General features: G+C 54.4%; 1 protein-coding gene across 1 annotated transcript in view; it reads right to left on the minus strand.

Annotated features, from left to right (window-relative positions):
- Positions 1 to 1,112: 1,112 nt before the first annotated feature.
- The window catches only part of LOC102448400 (uncharacterized), a 39,221-nt gene continuing 20,781 nt past the window's right edge, over positions 1,113 to 19,552 (minus strand). Inside the window, exons 3-4 of the mRNA XM_075896663.2 lie at positions 10,604 to 10,705; positions 1,113 to 5,607 (exon numbers count right to left, since the gene is read on the minus strand). Of these exons, the coding sequence (XP_075752778.2) occupies positions 5,093 to 5,607; positions 10,604 to 10,705 (617 nt within the window). The 3' untranslated portion in view covers positions 1,113 to 5,092. The remainder of the gene's footprint in view (positions 5,608 to 10,603; positions 10,706 to 19,552) is intronic.

The raw sequence follows: 19,552 nt of genomic DNA on the forward strand, positions 1-19,552 counted from the left end.
TCTGGGCTGGACATGGATCTTTTGGACTGAAGAGCACAGGTTTTAAAGTGGTTTGGAATGAGGCTGGAACTGCCAGCAAAAACTTGGGCAATTCCTTTCCAGCATGGCTGCCATCTCCCTACCCCCAGCTGCCCCACAAGGAGCTGTGCAAACAGGCTGTGTAGAGGGAAAAGCAAAATTATGGTTTCCCCTACGGGAAGCCTGCCAGGCCCGGCATGACTGCAAGGGGGTGCAGATGAAATGTGTCACTTTAGAGGCCTGTCCCATAGGGAGAAGTGGGTATGGATTTCCTAAGACCCCCCCTCCCCAAAGTATCAAAGTATGACACGGACCCTGCAAACACATCACCCTCCCTTATGTATACTAGGAACCTTATCTGATCAAAAGGGATTTTAAATATGTAAAAGCAATTAGGGTTGCCAGATGATTTCAACAAAAATACCGAACACATGTGACATGACATCACAATCCACATTCCATCGTAGAAAATATCGGACATTTTCTCAATTTGTTTCCTGAACATAAAGCTCAAATACTGGACTGTCCGGTTCAAAACCGGACACCTGGCAACCCTAACAGCAATATAATTCACGGCCAGGTGTGAGATCATCAGGACGGGGGACCACTCCAAGATTTTGGAAAGTGGTCGAGGGCCGCACTCTTCCATGATATTAATGGAGGCGATGCGGGCTCTGGGACGGAGGTTGGATGCAGAAGGGAGCTTGGGGTAAGGGACTGGGGTGCAGGAGGGAGACTGGAGTCTGGGAGGGAGTTGGGATGAAGCAGGAGGTTGTGACCTGGAGTGCAGGGGTTTGGGACGTGACCTAGGCTAGGAGGGGACTGTGATCTGGGGCACAGTCAGATTGGGGTGCCAGATCTGGGAGGGGATGTGGGTGCAAGAGGGGGACCGAGGGTTTGGGTATATTGGGGGGGGGAGCAGAGAGTTGGGGCAGGAAAGGGCTGCAGTGCCAGAAACAGGCTGTAGCCAAGAGACTTACTTGCCAGCTGCCAAACTAGCCTGCCTGCCTGCAGAGCTTAAACCTGCCAGCCATCCAGCCTGATTGCAGGGCCATGTGCTTCATGAGTAACTGAGCCCAGGAGCGGGGGTGTGATTCTTCTTAGCTGCCTGCTACTCCAATAAGCAGCTCCCGTTGGCTGGTTTCTGCCAAAAATCGGTCAATCGGAATGTGCTGTGGGAGGGGCAGCTCCTAAAACTCCCCCCCTCCCCTCCAGTTTCAAAACAGAAACGGAGCCCTGCAGCCGTGTTTCTGCCTGGCGCATGGGGGAGCCTGCCTGGGGCTCCCCGCTGCCTCCGTGGGCCGGATCCGATGTGGCCCACGGGCCGTATTTTGCCCAGGCCTGCCCAAGGATGTGCTAATCCCGAATCAGGCCTTGAAAAATCCCGAAACCTGTTTCAAAACCATGAGATTGGTACAAGAAGATATTCAATGTTGGGGGTTTGTTCCCTTTTACCTTCTGGTTTCCTGAGCCGGGTTTCGGAGCGTTCCTCCATAATCATCACGCCTGGAAATGTCCTCTGAGAAACTAAATGAGAACTGTCACACCTAATCCCATGGCTCCAGGAGGTGGGCCTTGATTGACAACTATGGCAAGAGTTGGCAGCCCTGGGTGCTAGCTGATCTCCAAACCCCTTTGCTAATTTACAAAACTGTCTCTAGTTGCGGGGAATTCCAGGGCAGCTGCTCCCTTCCCCCACCCTCCATCTCATCAGCGGTTTCCGTTTTGCTCACATGGCGCTGGGTCCCTGTGCGGTGCTGTGTGATGGTACCAGTGTACTGCGGGTCTGACGTGGCAGGCAGACAATGCAGGCCTGTGAGAGCAGACCGGAGATGCTACACAGGCCTTCTCTTGCCCTATAAAAATGAAGATGCGTGCATGGAAATGAAAACTCGCCTTGGTGGAATGCTGACACGTCTCCATTAAAAAGAGAAACCTGCTCTAGTCTCTGCCAAGAGGCTGGGGTGCATTTGATAGTTTATACCTAGTGTTATTCCTGGCTCATCTCAAATTATAACCAGAGACTGGCTAAAACTCCATCCTCCCATCCTCCTCCCATCGCTGGCTGAACCATGTTTCCTCAGACACATCATATTCTTGGAGGGAAAAGGGGTCTCAGTTTCATGATCTACTGAGGATATATTCAGTCCCTTAGCTGAAATAGCATCTGTCTCAGCTCAGGACAGGTCTGTAGGCTAAGTCACTCAATGCATAGTCCACTTGTGGAACTCCTTGCCAGAGGACATTGTAAAGGCCAATATAACAGGGTTAAAAAAAGAACAAGATAGGAACATGGAGGTTAGGTCCATTAACGGCTATTAGCCAGGGTGAGGAGGAATAGTGTGCCTGGCCTCTGTTTGTCAGGGCTGGGAATGGGCAACGGGAGGGATCACTGGATGATTCCCTGTTTTGTTTATTCCATCTGGGGCATCTGGAATTGGCCACTGTTGGATGACAGGGTACTGCGCTGGGTGGACCTTTGGTCTGGCCCAGTGTGGCCGTTCTTATGTATTTATAGCGTCATCTAACCCAGCCAATTCATTCATGTTAGTTTGGTTGAAAGGAAATGTCAAGGGTCTGGTTTTTGCTTATGGCCTGTTGTTTGCTGTCACGTTAGGTTGTGTGTACCCCTGTAAGTAGTTAGATCAAAACCGTGTGCTAATGCTAAGATAAGAATGTACTTGATGGGTAAGCTTAAACACTCATGAAGGACTGTCAGTTGCTATTACATCACCTTTTGATTTGTGTCTATCCCAGTAATTAACTTACCCATGAACTGTGACTGGAGCCTTGGAAAGGTGAACGAAGAAGAGTGCTAACTTCACTGAGTTCAATGATGGAAATTCCCTGGCCCGCGTGGGTGAAGACCGTCAGATGGTCTTTGGCAAGCAGAAACGATAAATACCACTCCAAAGGCCTGCTTGGATTCTAACAGGGTGGAACGTCTGGGTAAGACGACGGAGATCGTCAGAAAACAACAAGCAGTCCTGTGGCACCGTAGAGACTAACAAATAGATAATAAACTTTTGTGGGTAAATCCCACTTCATCAGAGTAATTCTGGGCAACCCTGAAACATTTCAGGGAAACTAGCAGATAACAACATCTCTACTACCGTGTTTGGACTTACAAATTTGGACTCACCTGTTAACGTATTTTACTTGCTTTAACCTCTCAACAACGCACTTCTTTTCTTAGCTAATGAATCTCTAGCTAGTTTACTAGAGAATTGGATGCCAGTGTATCCCTGACTGATCCTTGGGGATCGAGAGAAACCTTCTGGGTGTGTGACTGGGAGTTCATATCACCTTTTCTCACCAAGGGCAGCTTGTCTGGGAAGCAAGACAGGCTGGGTCGCCTACGGGGACTCTGTGACTCCGTGCTAAGCCTGGTACAGTGCTCACGGAATAGACGTGTGTCATTGGCTTGGTGAAATCTAAGCATAGACCAGACTACCGATGTGGGGAGCCTGCCCTGGTTTCTGACAGTCTGGCCTGACATTGGCACACACAGATTTGAGCCTGTCCGAGTCTAATGGGACTTCTACATAGCAACACAAGGGGGAAATGGAACGCAGTGTCGGATATAGCCTGCCCCTCTTCTCGCCACTCAAGGGTGTGTCTGGTACTTCACCAGCACTGCACTTGACCACTGCCAGAAGGCCACGTAGTTATACTGGATACCTGCATGATAGTGCCGTGCTGAGAAGTCCCCGGGATGTGACTGCTTCAGCCACACAGGAACTGATGCTCTGTCTGAGTGAGGGCACTGCATGAAATGCTCCGAAGCAATCCAAAGAAAACGCCCTGCAACGTGGTTAGCGAGTCGTGCGTTGTGGATACCTAGCAGGTCCACATACCATTGGTGGGTCGGGTTTACTCTTCCATTTACTCGGGTCTTATTTACAGATCTGGGCTGAGGTTCTCAAGCCAAATCTAGAGCAGGTCAGAATGTCTTTTATTTTTTAGGCATCGAAGATTTCGACTTCTCAAAAAAAATTCAACCCCAAAATATTTACCTCCAAATCTGAACTATTTCAGCCGGGGCTGCTGCCATGGTGTCCTGTGGGAACTGTGGTCCTGGTACTTTGTGTTTCCTTCCTCCTCTATAGGAGGGGCCCCTTATAGAACTACGTCTCCAGTGATGCACCGTGGTCTTCCCATATATTGTGGGATTCCTACGGACTGGGTGCTTCCCGGGAGAAGTAGTCTGGGAAGCGATAGCAGAAAATGAGAACAAGAAACAACCAAACTACAACAGCCACGAAATCCCCGGGTGGAATTCCGAAATCCCAGCATGTCAGTTTTTAGCCCCCGACGTCTCAGTTTTCAACCATTTTGTTCTTTTACGAAAACCACGTACAGAAGAAATCCCAAGGCAGGCAGACGCTTTTGGCAAAAACCTTGGTTGAGCCAACAACTTAGTTTCCTTTTACAAATCATTTTAGAGGGAACATTTTTGAACAGTCCAGCTGAATCTAGGGGATTTAGATGCACAGGTCCCATTCATTTCAACAGGAACTATGCCCCTAAATCCCCTGTGCCGCTTGGAATAGCTCAGCCCTCATTCCCAGGCAGAAAGAGCTGGGAAGGGACTAGCATCAGGTTTCCTCGTTGGCTACATTTATTACCCCAGGAGCGCCGATCTCAGCCATGCGTGAGAGGCAGGAACGTCCATTCGGCCTGGGACAGACTCGGCCCTACAGACACAATCTGAATCAGCCTCAGTTTCCTCCTTCCCTCCCCACTCCTTCAAATGTGGGTCCTTCCAGGGTTGGTACCGCTCCCTTTGTGCCCCTGGAAAGTCCCAGGAGCAAGCCTGAGGCCAGGGCAGCAGGCTTAGCAGCTCTGTCTCTGAAGCACCCATTCCGGGCATGACCCGTTGACCAAGAAACCGCTGCTCTTTGTTCTGAAGACACGTCCTGTCCAAAGACATGGTCTAAAGTAAGACGTGCTCCTGTGTCCCTCTCCTGCCGGGCGCTGTGCCGCTCCTGGTGCCAAGGGAGGCCAAGGACACCCGGCAAGCAGGCCCAGCATGGACGGGCTGGAGAATCCAGGCTTCCGTCCTGCCCTTCCCTCAGACCTGGTATTTTTTCAGCAGTTCGCTCTGCCAGGGGCGCTTCCTATTGGGGAAGGCGACGGGGATCTTGATCCTCCGGAAGTCCTCGATGCACTTCCCCAGCTCCGACTCCAGCGCCCTCCTCTCCTCGCTGACGGGAGGCGCCTCGGGGCAGCTCTCCACTCCGTTCTCCTGGATGTCCGACTGCTCGCTCTTCCGCCTCTGCCCCGCCTGCTTCCCCTCCTCCAGGAGCTTGCGGGAGCTGGAGAAATCCAGAGTGTTAGGCCGAGGCGGACAGTCCTCCGGCAGCTCCGGCCAGGGCAGGGAGCCTGTGGAGCCAGGGTTACCAGCCTCCGACTGGGGACCTCGGTCAAGGAGTCTGTCCCCAGGGGCCGGCTCAGGTTCACAACGGCTGTCCAAGCTGGAGGTCGAAACGTCGTAGCTGCTGTCCATGCCGGCCGAGTCCTTGTGTGTCTCCTCCGGCGTTGGGTTTGGCGCTTCTGTCACTGCTGGGGCACTGGCCGCTGCCGGCACTGGAGGAGAAATCAGAGGCCTACGTTAGGGATGGGCGGCTCCCATCGGGGACATTCAATATTCCGGGGCAAATCTGGTGCCAACCACCACACTGAGCTCAGTGGAGTTTGGCTGTTTGGCTGCCGTTCCTTCCCCTATTGCTCCCGGGACAAGGGCGTGTGAGGCGCGTGTTTTATCCTGCGTCCGACTGTTCCCTTTGGCTCCTCAGTTCCCCCGCCCCACCTCAGCAGCTCCTCTCCACGGCAACCGGCCGAGCCAGCCCAATCCACCCGCAAGATGGCTGCCCACTCCGAGTGCTCTGAGGATCCCAGCCAGGGGACCGCGTCTGCCAGCTGAACACATGCACGTAAGAGCGCTAGCGTGAAATCCGGACAATATGGACAAAACTCTCCGGCTATGTCTACACTGGCGCAATCTTGCGCCAGAAGTATGCAAATGAGGCTAAGCGTGGAATATCACCGAGCCTCATTTGCATACCTAATGAGCCGCCATTTTTGCGGAAGAGGTTCGTGCACCAGAAGGAGCTGTCTACACTGCCCCTTCTTGCGCAAGAAAAACCCTCTTGCACAATGCCGTTACAGTGATTATTTTCGCCGAGCCTCATTTGCATACTTCTGGCGCAAGATCGTGCCAGTGTAGACATTGCCTCATTGAGCTCAGCGGCAACAGGGTTTCACCCATCATCCCTGCAAGGAGGGACGATCCGGTCGTAACCGAGCCCCATACGAGCGCTTGGCTGCTTTTCGTTTTCTATATCCCCTGCTCAAAGCCCTCAAGATGGGCCATAGGCAGCATGGGTCTTAGAGCCGGGCTCAACTCTTGCTTTGAAACTGGCATTTGGACGCACGCTGGGCCACGGTCGTGAATCCTCCAGCAAGTGCCACCATCTCCAACCTTTTTAAGCACAAGATCACTTTTTGAATATAAAATACAGGACTATGTAGCACTTTTTGAATATGTCAGTCCAGGATCTACCTCAAACCCAAATAGCCCTGCCATGCCCCGCCCCTTCGCTGAGGCCCTGCCCTCACTCTGTGAAGTGGGGGACAGAGTGACATCAGCACCCCCTGCCTCTCTCTCCCCCACCCTGCCCAACAAGCAGGAGGCATCTCTGAGGCTCTGGGCAGGAGCAGCAGAGCAGTGCCGGGGGGGGCAGCTGAAGTGCCCCCTCTTGATAGTCTCCCAGCCAAACCGGTCAGGATCACCTGTCAGAGGCTCCAGGATGAACCGGTAGATCCCGATCGACTAGTCGGTGACCCCTGGGCTAACGTGTTGGGCAAACCCGGTCACTGGACCCTGGGTTGGGGTGGAAATTACGTTAGGCTCCCTGGTTTCAAAGGATTCAGGGCACTGAACACTTGCTCTTAGGAGCTGGCTGAAGCTTGTTATGGATTGGGATACATTTTTGTTATGGGTGGAGGTAAAGCCCCCTGCAATGAACATAACTTGTAAGTGTAAACCCCCACCTAAGGCACAAGCTGGCATCCCATCCAGGAGGTTTTGGCTGAGTATTATTTTGGGGAGGGGTGCTTAGGGGAAGAGAGATCACACACAAACTGAGCCCAGGCAGGAACAGAGGGAGAGGGACTGAGGCGGGTTAATAAAGCCAAGCAGCAGCCTGGAAGCACAGTGGGGCCCTAGAAAAAGTTAGAGCAGGAGCTTTTGGGTTTGGTGTTGGTGTGAGGACTGTATGCTCCAGAACTATCCCCTCCCCCTTTTTTTGCTTCCTTCTGCATTCAGACACAGAGAGTGTCCTGTGCTTTTTGCAAAGAAGCAAGAAAATACCAGGCACTATCAACTTCTCCTTCCAATTTTAACATCCCCAGGGCCCTGAGCTTTGACTAGCTGCTTGGAAAAGGGAAACCATGTTCAGCATTGTGAGCAGAGCTAGGCTCAGCCCCTGCTTTGAAACCAGCATTTGGTTTCACTTTGGGTCGTGGTCGTGAATCATTCAGCAAGCCTCGGGCGAAATGTTGGGCAAAGCTGGCCACCGGTCCGTGGGCTGGGGGGGAAATTGTGCAGCGCTCGCTGCTTTGAAAGGATCACAGGCCTGGGGGTGACTCCAAGGTGGAACCAAGATGAATGGAAACTGGCGAGCGAAGGAAAAGTTGTGCAGCTTTCTACATCTCCAGGAACCCTTCCGATCGTCAGCATTCGTGGGAAACAAGCGCTGGCTCTGTACTGGAAACAGCCGCTGCATTTCAATTTCCAGTCGCAGGAACCAATCAGGCAACAAGGAACTTTAATGGAAACCGATACGAAACCATTTAGCAAAGTCAGCCCTGCCCCTTGCAATTGCAGCCACAGCAGAACCCAAGGGAGTCAGACGCTGACGGATCCCTGTGCCAGCAATGCAGAGATCACAGGGCTACCTCCCTAATTGCATCTAACGGCTGCAGGTTATCACCATATTCCTGGGCTTCCCTTAGGGGTGGAAAAAATCCCAGCGGGTTTTTGCGAAGGAAACATTTTCCCAGCGGGCTCGTGTCCAGGCCAGCTGCATGCGGGGCTGTACCTGAAATATCACCAAAACAAGACACTGCTACCATGTGATTATTTCAACTGCCCCAAGGCAGGTCTCTCTCCTCCCCCTCAGTCTTCTCTTCCTTACTCCAGACTAAACCTGTCCAGATCTTTCAGTCTGTTCTCAGAAGTCACATTTTCTAAACCATGTGTCATTTTTATTGTTCTCTCCTGGGCTCTCTCCGATTTGTTCACATCTTTCTTAAAGCGCCGACCCCACCGCTGGATGCAGTATTTCAGCTCCGACCTCACCAGTGCCGAGTAGAGTGGAATCATTATCCCCTGTATTTTACATACAGCACTTCTGTTCAACATTTCTCTAATTTTGTCCACCCATGTGCGGAATAATGTTTATGTGCACCAAGGCATGTGCCAATGAGCACCACCAGTAGAAACAAAACACCTAGCGGCGGATGCTCTGCTAACCAGTTGGGAAATATTGGAATCTCTCCTGAATAGTCACACAAGTGCACAGCTTACAGGAAACTTTGCTCCTGTTAATCCACTCCACAGTTGCTGTTGCAAAAAAGGCAGTGTATCATGGAGTTGACTCACATTTAATTTGTGATCTGTCTTTATTGAATTTCACCTTGTTGATTTCAAAATAATTCTTGGGTTGTTATCAATTCTAAAGTGACCTCCAAAGTGTTTGCAACCCCTCCAAGCGTGGCATTCCCGAATTTGATAAACATATTGTCCAGGCCATTAAGGAAATTACTCCTAGTACTTGACCTAGGACTGACCCCTGTGGGAGCCGCTAGATATGTCCTCCCAGAAAACCATTGGTAACTAGTCTCAGTGTATAGTTTTTTCAACCAGTTACACACAGGGGCTGGGTCTAGACTGGCATGATTTTGCGGAAATACTTTTAACGGAAAAGTTTTTCCGTTAAAAGTATTTCCGCAAAAGCGCATCTAGATTGGTACGGATGCTTTTGCCCAAAAAGTGCTTTTGCGCAAAAGCATCCGTGGCCAGTCTAGACGCGATTTTATACAAGAAAGCCCTGATCACCATGTTAGCCATCGGGGCTTTTTTGTGCAAAACAGTTCTTCCCTGTCTACACTGACCCCCTTGCACAAGAGGGCTTTTTCCCGAGCGGGAGCGTGAAAGTATTTGCACAAGAAGCACTGATTTTGTACATTACAAAGTCAGTGCTCTTATGCAAATTCAAATGGCCAGTGTAGACAGCAAGTCTTGCCAGTCTAGACGCACCCAGGTAGTAATTTCATATACACGATTGGTTTTCAGCCGGGGGGTCTGCAGAATAGGTCTAAGATTTCCAAAGGGTCCACATCCTCATTCAACATTTCTAGGGGTCCACAAAATGAAAAAAGGTTGACTGATCTAGACCGCAATGCCCTAGTCTGGTTCAAAGTTATATCATCATCATCATCATCATCAACCACCACCGTTGGTGTCCGATGACTCCCTCACTCTTCCTTCCATCTTTCCCTGTCCAGTGCAGAGTGGCTTAGTTTCTGCAGACTAGCTCCACGCCAATCTATAGATCACCTATGCATTCTCTGTGGGGTCTGCCTCTCCTATTTGGACCATCCATTATGCCGAATACCAGGGTCTTAGCTTTTTGCTCATCGCTCTTTCTGCAGATATGCCTGAATAGCTGTAACTTCCATCGTATAACCTTCTGCGGTAGGTTCTCATTCGGCTGTATCTTCCTATATTATTCCTCATTGGTGACTTTCTGCATCCATCCTGTTCTCAGGATCTTATAGCTGAAGGGCAAAACAAAACCTGTGTGTGTTTTCTATTTTTTGCAAAAGCTTGTGTGCCTTTTAAAAGCCCTTCTTCCAAATATTTTCAGTAGAGGCTTTTAAGGGGGGCAGGAAGCTGCTACACATTTTTGTTTTTCCACTTCTGCTCCCGCTTTGCATTGCCAATTTTAAATCAGCAGAGTCGCACGCAGGGGACTGGCTCTCAAAGTGAACATTTGTGGATAACGCCAACAGATCTCAAATCAATTCACAAAGATCAGTATCAGCAACCCCACTGGACAGATGAGAGACTGAGGCACAGAGAAAGGACATGTTCAAGGAGACCCAGCAGGACTGTGGCAGAGCCAGAACCCAGCACTGGGCGGGGGAGGGGGGGTCTCAAACTTTTCCTTTCTGGGGCGCCCCCAACAGTAGTTGTGGCCCACCCGTGCTCCACCACCAGGTTTTCTGCAAATAAAAGCCAGGGCCGGTGTTAGGGAACAGGGCAACTGCCAGGGCCCCCTGCCACAACACCCACAACGGGATGTTGCTCCAACCAGGTTGAAGGCCCAGGTTTCAACCCAACGTGATGGGGCTTCAGCTCTTTGCCCTGGGCCCTAGCAAGTCGAAGCCTGGCCCTGCTCGACAGAGCCCCTGAAACCTGCCCTCCAACTCCTGCTTGAGAAGCCCAGCAGGAGGCAACGCTCCCTGTGTGTTGTGGGCTGGCTGGGATGCACACCGAGGCATGTCAGATACTGACCTTCCGGCTCGCAAACCGCACCCTGTCGGGAATCGCCGGCTCTTGCACAGGCCGCCTCCTCGCATCCGCGCCCGTCTGCCGGGACATCGCTGGCGCCGGAGTCTGGGGAGTAAACCCACCCCAAACAGACCATCAGCAAGCAGGAGAGGGGGATTGTGCCCTGAAACAGGGTTCAGATGGTTTCAGAAAAAATACCGGGGGAAGAGGGGAGGAGGGAAGGACCCCAAGAGTTAAGCAAGAAAACAAAAAAAAACCCCACACACCCACAAAACAGAGTGGTCCCTTTAAGAAACGCATGTGGAGGCTTTTTGGGCCTAACAGGCTGCGGGGGTGCCGGACAGTTCCCCTGTGGAATCCAGTAAGCACTAGGGTTGCCAGGCTGCCTCCATATTGAACCGGACAGTCCAGGATTTTCGAAAAATTCAGAAAGTACCGGACATTTTAGGGGTCCAGTATTTTCTGAATTTTTTTACCGGCCAGGAGGCGAAAATACCGAACTGTCCAGTTCAATACTGGACACCTGGCAACTCTACACTTAAAAGAGGAGAGGGTCATTAAAGTGCAACGCTAGGTACAGTGCAGGACGGCTCAGGCCTCGCAGCGCCTCAAACCTGAGTCAGAGGCCTCACCATCGGACAAACTGTGCCAACTCCACAATACACTCGGGCTATGTCCACACTGCAGGTATTTGTCAGCAGAGAGCGTGCTAATGAAGTGCTCATTAGCATTTGTCATGCTGCCATTTGCATATTCTCTGCCGATGCTTTTTGCACAAGAGGTTTTTGCGCAAAAACAAGCAATGCAGACAGGTCCGTTTTGCACAAAAAAACCCTGCACGGGACCCTGAATACCTCCTTTTCTGAGGCATAAGGGATCTTGCACAAAAGGGGTTTTTTTGCGCAAAACGGACCCGTCTACCCTGCTTGTTTTTGCGCAAAAACCTCTTGCACAAAAAGCATCAGCAGAGAATATGCAAATGACAGCACAACAAATGCTAATGAGCACTTCATTAGCATACTCTCGGCCGACATATCTGCAGTGTAGACATAGCCTAGGTGATCGGGCAACTAAATGGCAAGTGAGTTGTAATGTAATGTTGCTGAATGCAAAGCAATGCACATTGGGAAACATGAGCCCAACTATACGTACAAACGGTGGGGACTAATTTAGCGATAACTCCTCGAGAGAGAGATCTTGGAGTCCTCGTGGATAGTTCTCTGAAAACCTCCACTCTGTATGCAGCGGCAGTCAGCACAGCAATCCGAATGTTAGGAATCATTAAAAAAGGGAGAGAGATTAATACAGAGACTATCTTAACGTCTCTGTATAAATCCGTGGTAGGCCCACATCTTGAATCCGGTGTACAGATGTGCTCGCTTCATCTCAAACAAGATATATTGGCAGTGGAAAAAGTTCAGAAAAGGGCAACAAAAATGATTAGAGGTTTGGAACAGGTCCCGTATGAAGAGAGATTAAAAAGACCGGGAGTTTTCAGTTTAGAAAAAAGAGGAGATGAAGAGGGTATATGATCAAGATCTATAAAATCATGACAGGTGTGGAGAAAGTGAATAAGGAAAAGTTATTTACTTATTCCTGTAACAAAGAACGAGAGGTCACCAGATGAAATTAATAGGCAGCAGGTTTAAAACAAACCAAAGGAAGTTTTTCTTTACCCAGCACACAATCAACCTGTGGAACTCCTTGCCAGAGGAGGTTGTGAAGACCAGAACTTTTACAGGATTCAAAAAAGAACTAGATAGATTCATGGCGGTTGGGTCCATCAATATTTATTAGCCAGAATGGGCGGGGATGGTGTCCCATAACCTCTTCTGGTCAGGACTGGGAATGGCTGACGGGGAGGGATTACATATCATAGAATCATAGGGCTGGAAGAGACACAGGAGGTCATCAAGTCCAACTTCCTGCGCAAGGCAGGACCAATCCAACTAAACCAACCCAGGCAGGGCCTTTGTCAAGCCGAGACTTAAATACCTCTAGGGATGGAGATTCCACCCCCTCCCTAGGGAACCCAGCCCAGGGCTTCCCCACCCTCCTAGGGAAAGAGTTTTTCCTAATGTCCAATCTAGACCTCCCCCACTGCAACTTGAGCCCATTGCTCCTTGTTCTGCCACCTGCCCCACTGAGAACAGCCTCTCTCCAGCCTCTCTGGAACCCCCCTTCAGGAAGTTGCAGGCTGCTCTCAAATCCCCCCTCACTCTTCTCTTCTGCAGCCTAAACAAGCCCAAATCCCTCAGTCTCATCCATGTGAGGCGTCCCTGTTCTGTTCTGTTCACTCCCTCTGGGCCGCCTGGCGTTGGCCACTGTCGACAGACAGGACCCTGGGTTGATGGACCTTTGGTCTGCTCTAGCCTGGCCGGTCTCATGTTCTTCTGTTCTAATACCACTCACGGCTCCTGCGCCTCGCTCTCTCTTCGTGATCTGGCCAGCTCTGCTGTGCCCTTGTGGATCTCAGTGGAAGCAGAGTCACCCCACTTCTAGACAACCCAGAGGGCAACGTGCCGCCTGCAGAGGGGCAAGGAGCAGATCTCCGGAGGGGGATGCGTTCGGAAAGAGACAAGCAAACGCTGACCCTGGGGAGGTTGGCGCTCTGCTGGGCCGTGGGAGGAGATCTTCCAAAGCACCCCAAGCAGAGGAGACCAAGCCCCGTTAACGGCCGCTGTGTTCCTAAACCCCAGAGGGGCTTTGGAAAGGCCTGGCCGGAGCTGTATTTCCAGAGCGAAGGGGGCATCTCCGTGTTAACACTGCTGGGAAGGCCAGTCAGCGCTGCCCCCCAGCCGTGGGTGACGCAGGCTCCGCAGAGGAGCCAGGAAGGCTGCCATTTCCCGGAGCCTGGGTGGCTTTGCATGAAAGGCAGGCAGAGGCTAATCAGCAGCCCTGGGAAACGCCCGAGCTCAGGAATAGCACTGATAGCAGCTTAGCCTTCTTTCTGATCCCTATACGGAGGGCATGTCCTCACTTGGCCCGTCCAGCCGGGCCCCAGTGCGAATGGCTGTAGAAACGATCGGCACACTGCTAGCAGTGCAAAGCCCCGGGCCTTTGCTGACCCCGGCCGCGGCTGTCCACGGGCCCTCCTGCCCCGCGAGCGCCACGCCCCTGGGTCGGACATCGGGCATGTCACCCGAGCAGGCACATGTGTGTCTCCCGAGCGTGGCACCCGGCAAAGCCACGGGGCAGAGGCTGTTCTGTCCAGACCTGAGCCCAAAGGAAAGTGGCTCGTGGCTGTGAAGGCCAGAGACCCCCTGAGCCGTGCAGGCCGACGTCTCTGTGTTTTGCTCTGCATCCCCCAATGCAGGAATTGGCAGACCTGCCGGATGCGGGGCCCACCTAGCCCGGTTTTCTGTCTCCCTTAAAGGAGCTCAGAGTGGGCAGCCGGGGGAACATCGGCTCCGAAACCCCCGCTCCCCGCGAGAGGCTGGGCCTGCTGTGAGGGACGAGCCTTCCAACCCCGTCTGCGAGTTAGTGAGCCCTGGAACACAGAGACGAACCTGGAGACCAAGCCCTGCCCCCCTGATTTTGGGACACCTCAGCTCTTAGTCTTTCCATGACCCATCTGAGCCCCTGCCCTACTGGGTCACCCGGAGCTGTTCACTTCCTCACGCTGTGCCTCAGTTTCCCCAAGCACCCCGTCTCTGTCCTGGCTATGTCGACTGTACGTTCTTTGGGGGAGGGAACAAACACCACACAATACGATCTAACCGTCGCCTGGACCGACCTCCTGGGCCAGCAGCTCTGTTAGGAAGAGTCCCAGGTACTTAGCCTTGTCCCGGGGCAGCCTCACCACCATGGTGGCTCCAGCCGGCAGTCCTGGGAATTGGCTAGTTTGGCTCGTTGGATGCCTCCCTCTAGCCAGGGCCAGCGTTAGGCCAATTCGGCCGATTCCCTGGAATGGGGCCCCTCTCCCGGGGGCACGTCCCCCACACAGTGCTCCACACCCTGGGCCCACGGCGCATGCAGGGCCCCACACTTCTTAAAGCCGGCCCTGCCTCTAGCTGGCGCCTCCCCGTGTTTCTCTTTGACCACAGCGTCCTCCTCCAGACACGGCCCTCCGGCAGCGCCCACGCCAGTGTCTGAGCCCCCTTTCCGGAGGGGGGGGAGGTTTACACCACTGTGCCCTCCAGGGTCCTCCCCTCTCCAGGGCCCCCTATTCTCCCCCCAGGGAGCACTCAGTTCCCCTGCCCCCACCTTGCCTCAGTGACCCACTGCCAGTCTCCATCTAGCCCCTGGCTCGGGGCAACCTGCATCTGCAATGGCCACTCAGCACTGGCTAAGGGGGGTGCACCTGCTGCCCCTGCCTACCATGGCCGCCTCGCTACAGCCCTAGTAGCCTCAGGCCTTGCAGCCTGGGGGTTTGCTTGGCCAGAGCCTCCCTTGCTTGCTTGCCTCGCCTCTCCTCTCCTCTCCTCTCCTCTCCTCTCCTCTCCTCTCCAGGAAGCCTCCTGCTTCCCTGGCAGCCAGGTCCCTCCTGCTCTCTGCCCAGAGCAGCCGTCAGTTTTCCCCCTCCCTCCAGGTGCCCTTTATCCAGCCCCCAGCTGGGCCCTCATTAGCAGAACTGCCTCAGCTGGGGCTTCGCTTTCAGTCCTTGCTCAGGGCTGGGGGTTTGCCCTTAAAGGGCCAGCGCAGGGCACACGCCCTGTCGCAAGCCTGACTTTCGCATCCCTCGCTTTTCGGAGCCCTTTGCTTCTCGCCTCGCTCTTGTGTCCGGTTCAGCGAGCAGGGGAGACGCCCAAAGTGACATTTCCCAAGCCGTCCTTCTGGGCCATCCTCCAATCATCGCACACTAGGACTGGGAGGGACCTCGCGAGACCTCCCAGCAGGACCCAGCACCGTCTAGCCCATCCCTGGCAGGTGTGTCCCCCACCTGCTCTTCCATCTCTCCAGGGATGGAGATTCCACAGCCCCCCTCGGCACGGTGTGGCCGGAATCCTGCTGGGTGCTATTAATGGGCTCCCTGGTTCACTGATGCCGGGCGTCCGGGGCAGGAGCCGTGCGTGCGAGCGTACCCCAGCCCTCGGATCTCCTCGGCCAGCTCTTACTCCCACGATGAATGAAACCCCGTCCGGGATGCCCGGTCCCCCGGGACTGTCAGAACATTCCGCGCTCTCTGATGTGTCCGGCTCCGGGTTATTTCACAGCCCCCACGAGCTGGGAGGGACCCAAAGTCTCAGGCACGTCCCAGTGCTGGAATAGAAGAGGAAGGCCGGGGACTGCTCCTCTGGGGACTCCCCTAGCAAGGAAGCTGAGCAGCACACGGCAATGAGCAGCCGGTGGCCGGGCCAGTCCCCTGGCACCTCCCCGGGGGATCTGTCTTTCCTCCACTCCAGAGTCCACCAGCTCCCTCCCCAGCGAGGCAGCCAGGCCAGGGCTGTTCCACCGCAGCCGGCTGGGCTTCCCGGCAGATCCTGCCTCCCTGCTGCCTCTGCATCCTCTCCACGTCAAGGGCTGCCTCGAGCAAGGCATCCTGCTTCCCTCGGCCCCGCGTGGAGCCCCGCCCTGCTGGGCAGTGACCACTGCTCATTGCCACGGGGCCAGAAGTCCGAGCCAGACTCCGTGGGACTCCGCAGGGTCCGGCAACACCCCGGGGGCTGCCCCTAGGCGGTGAGGCCTTGCCATGGCAGGCCCGTGGCATGGGCCTAGTGCAGTGGGTGGGTTGTGCCGGAGGGAGGCCTTTGGAGAGGCCAGAAAAGCAGCGCGGAACCCAGCCGGAGCAAGCATGCGGCTTCCCAAGACACGGCCAGAAGGAGACCCAGCAGCGTGGGTGGGATGGGGAAGAAGCAGCTAATTCAGGGTCTGCCTCCAGCCCGGGGCCTGGTTTGTGGCTGCAGGACTCTGCCAGGCTCCAAGCCTGGTTTGTTCACACTGCTGCCCCCCTTTAGGCCAGAGAGAGCTAAGGCCTCTCCTTGCTCTCAGGGCTCCAGCCTGCCTGCTCGTCGCTAGAGGGACCCCGCGCCCACAGCCAGGAAACCGCCGCACGCGCTCAGATGCCGCCGGGCGTTGACCGTGCCGCGGTTCGCCAGCGATGCGTCCCACCGGGGCGCTCAGGCCGCATGGACAGAGAGGTCCTACCGCCCGGGGGCAGGTCGCCGGTTCACTAGTGTGAGCTGAGCTGGCCCCGCTCACGCCCGCGTGTTTACTCCAGGTGACGAGAGGGGCGGACCCCCACGGGCCGTGTCGCCTGGGCAGCTCCCGCCACAGCCCCATCTCCCCGCCTGCACTCGCCCAGACGGCAGACGGGACGTTCCACCCAGGCCCGCAAGCCGGCGCGTGGCTGTGCCGCTTCCCCCAGAGACAAGCCGACTTCGTGAGCATCTGCTGCCCTGTGCCCGCGGAGCAGCGCCCGGCTCGCGAAGGCCGGCTGTGCCAGCCGCGGCTGTTTGTTAAATCTGCAGCAGAGGCTGGATTAACTGCCATGGCAACCCGGCTGTGCCACCCGGATGCCTGCGCCCGGTTAACCAAACAACAGCGAGCCCGGAGCGAGGAACCGGTTGGCTAGAAACCCAGCGACTCCGGGGACCCGGGGTGTTGTCAGCATCAGCTCTGTGGGGCTTTACCTGCTTCCCAACCTCGGCCTGGGGCAGGGAGGGACTCGGTGCAGCTAGCAAAGGGCACGTCCCTCGTGTTGGGTCAATGCGCCGCGCCCCAACCCTGCAGCGCCCAGGGACTCCCCCATCTCTGCCACTGCGCCTCCCTCCGGACATGCAGCCTACCCCCTCCCCCGCTGTTCCAGGGCCCGGTTCCTCCCCAAAGCCCTGCCAATGAGTTCTGAGCTGGCTAGTCCAGCCCGGGGGCCCGCAGGACGGGCCTAGCATGGGCATGGCTGTGGCTGGCCTGCCCCTGCGGAGCCAGGCTCCCAGGGCTCTGACGTTGCCGGGCAGATGCTCAGGACTGGAGCCGGGCTCCGAGATCCCGCAAGAGGGGAGGGTCAGAGCCGGCTCCTTACTGAAATGGTAGCGCCCTGCGGCCCGAGCCCAAGTCAGCCGGCCCGGGCCCTGAGGCTCAGCGCGGGCGCGTGTACAAGCAGTGCACACGTAGCCTCACCTGGAGCTTCTTACCTGCACTGTGAGCCCAAGGGTGCAGACCTGGGTGTGCGGCCTGGTGTGTCCAGCCCTAGGCTCGAGCTGCATGGAAAATCTGGGCTGGACCCAGGTCTCCGGGCCGTGCGAACCCATCCCTGCTGCACCACGTAAGAACACAAGAGCAGCCACACTGGGCCCATCTCGCCCAGGGTCCTGTCTTCCGTCAGCGGCCAAGGCCAGGTGCCCCAGAGGGAGGGAACAGAACAGGGAACCATCCAGTGACCCCTCCCCTGCCCCCCATTCCCAGCCCCTGGCAAGCAGAGGCTAGGAACACCCTCCCTGCCCACTCTGGCTAATAAGAATTGACTCATCCGCCGCAGGAACTCCCAGACTGCGCCGAGCCCCCTTGTCCTAAGGCAGCTTTTCACCAGCCACGGCTGCCCCAGCATGGAGGCAGGGAAGAGAAGCGTGTGCCCTTGACAGAACTAACCTTGCCAAGTTTAGATCCTAGCTCTTGTTCCCTCTGCCACTCGGCTTGTGCCTTGCTGTCAGGCGCTGCCGGGGCTCCGCGCTCAGGAATGGCAAAGCCAGAGGCCAGGGGAAATGAAAATCCAAGAGCAGCTGCCCTCAGTGAAGGCGGAGAGAGGCGCATATTCATTAGCAATCGGGGACACGGGGGCTGGGCTCCCCCTTTACTCAGCCCACGAGCTTTTGAGCTCTAGATCAGAGCTACTCAACACGTGGCCCATGGGTCACGTGGCCTGTGGCCCGTTTGCTTGCAGCCCGCAGGGTTTGGGGTTTACGCAGGGCTCACGGGTGGGATCCTTTGACCACGGCCTCCACTGGGAACACGCTCCACAACGGCGAGTCAATATCATGCTCTTCTGTTGCAGTGTGTTTTAGTAGGTGCATTCCTGGACTGTCGTTGCTCATTAAAAGTGCTGTCACGTGGGTGCAAATCGGGTCAATGTTGCATTTTATTAGTATCAGCAGAACTGACTTAAATGGGGCCCGTGTGTTGTGTAGTCTGGCCTTAATCTTCGCCTTTATGCCTGTCAGTGTGAAAGGTGCTATTTGCATATATTTGCATATATTTTTGCATGGCTATGCAACCACACTTCAGTTGCGGCCTCCGCATGTGCTGTGAGTACCATTGTGGCCCCTGGGACTTCCAAAGGTGAGTAGCCCTGGTCTAGAAGCAGAGGGAGAACACATGGAACTGTGATTGCTTCCATGGGTAGATCCAAGAGACTTCAAAGCATCTGGGCTGGGAAAGAGGGTGCATTATCGTGGGGGTAGAAATAGAAACATCCTGACTAATGATCCATTGGCACAGTCGGTTAATTTCCCAAGGCTCCTCAGATCCAGGTCCCGTCTGCCCCTTGGAGGATGCTCTTGAGAAAGTATCAGAGGGGTAGCCATGTTAGTCTGGATCTGCAAAAGCGACAAGGATCTGACAAAGTGGGTCTGTGCCCAGGAAAGCTTCTGCTCCAATACGTCTATAAGGTGCCTTGTCGCTCTTTTCTTATCTCTGAGATAGTTTTCCTGCTTCAACTCCTTAGGTACCAGCCAGGCTCAGCTCACTTGTAGACTTGCAAAAGAGAGCCTGGAACCATAACCAATTATCCACGAACGGGAAAAGCCGCATCAATGAGACGCATTGTTAGGGTGCGTAGTGTGGGAGAAAAATCAAATAACTCCAATTGTGTCTAAAGGGGGGAACTGTGCAGAAATCATAACTTTCTAAAAGAAAACTGCTGTAAGGGTTAAAAGTTTTCCAGACCTCTCTCCCTGTAACAGAGAGAAATCAAATTAGCTCTAATCAAGACCCTTACAATGCCTCCCATCTCAAGTTCATGGAGACTCCTAGTCTGTCACAATTTGTCATGTAAACCCTTATCTTTGTCACAGTTTG

This window comes from Pelodiscus sinensis, chromosome 13, assembly GCF_052426305.1.
Source record: "Pelodiscus sinensis isolate ZL-2025 chromosome 13, ASM5242630v1, whole genome shotgun sequence".
NCBI classification, from domain to species: domain Eukaryota; kingdom Metazoa; phylum Chordata; order Testudines; family Trionychidae; genus Pelodiscus; species Pelodiscus sinensis.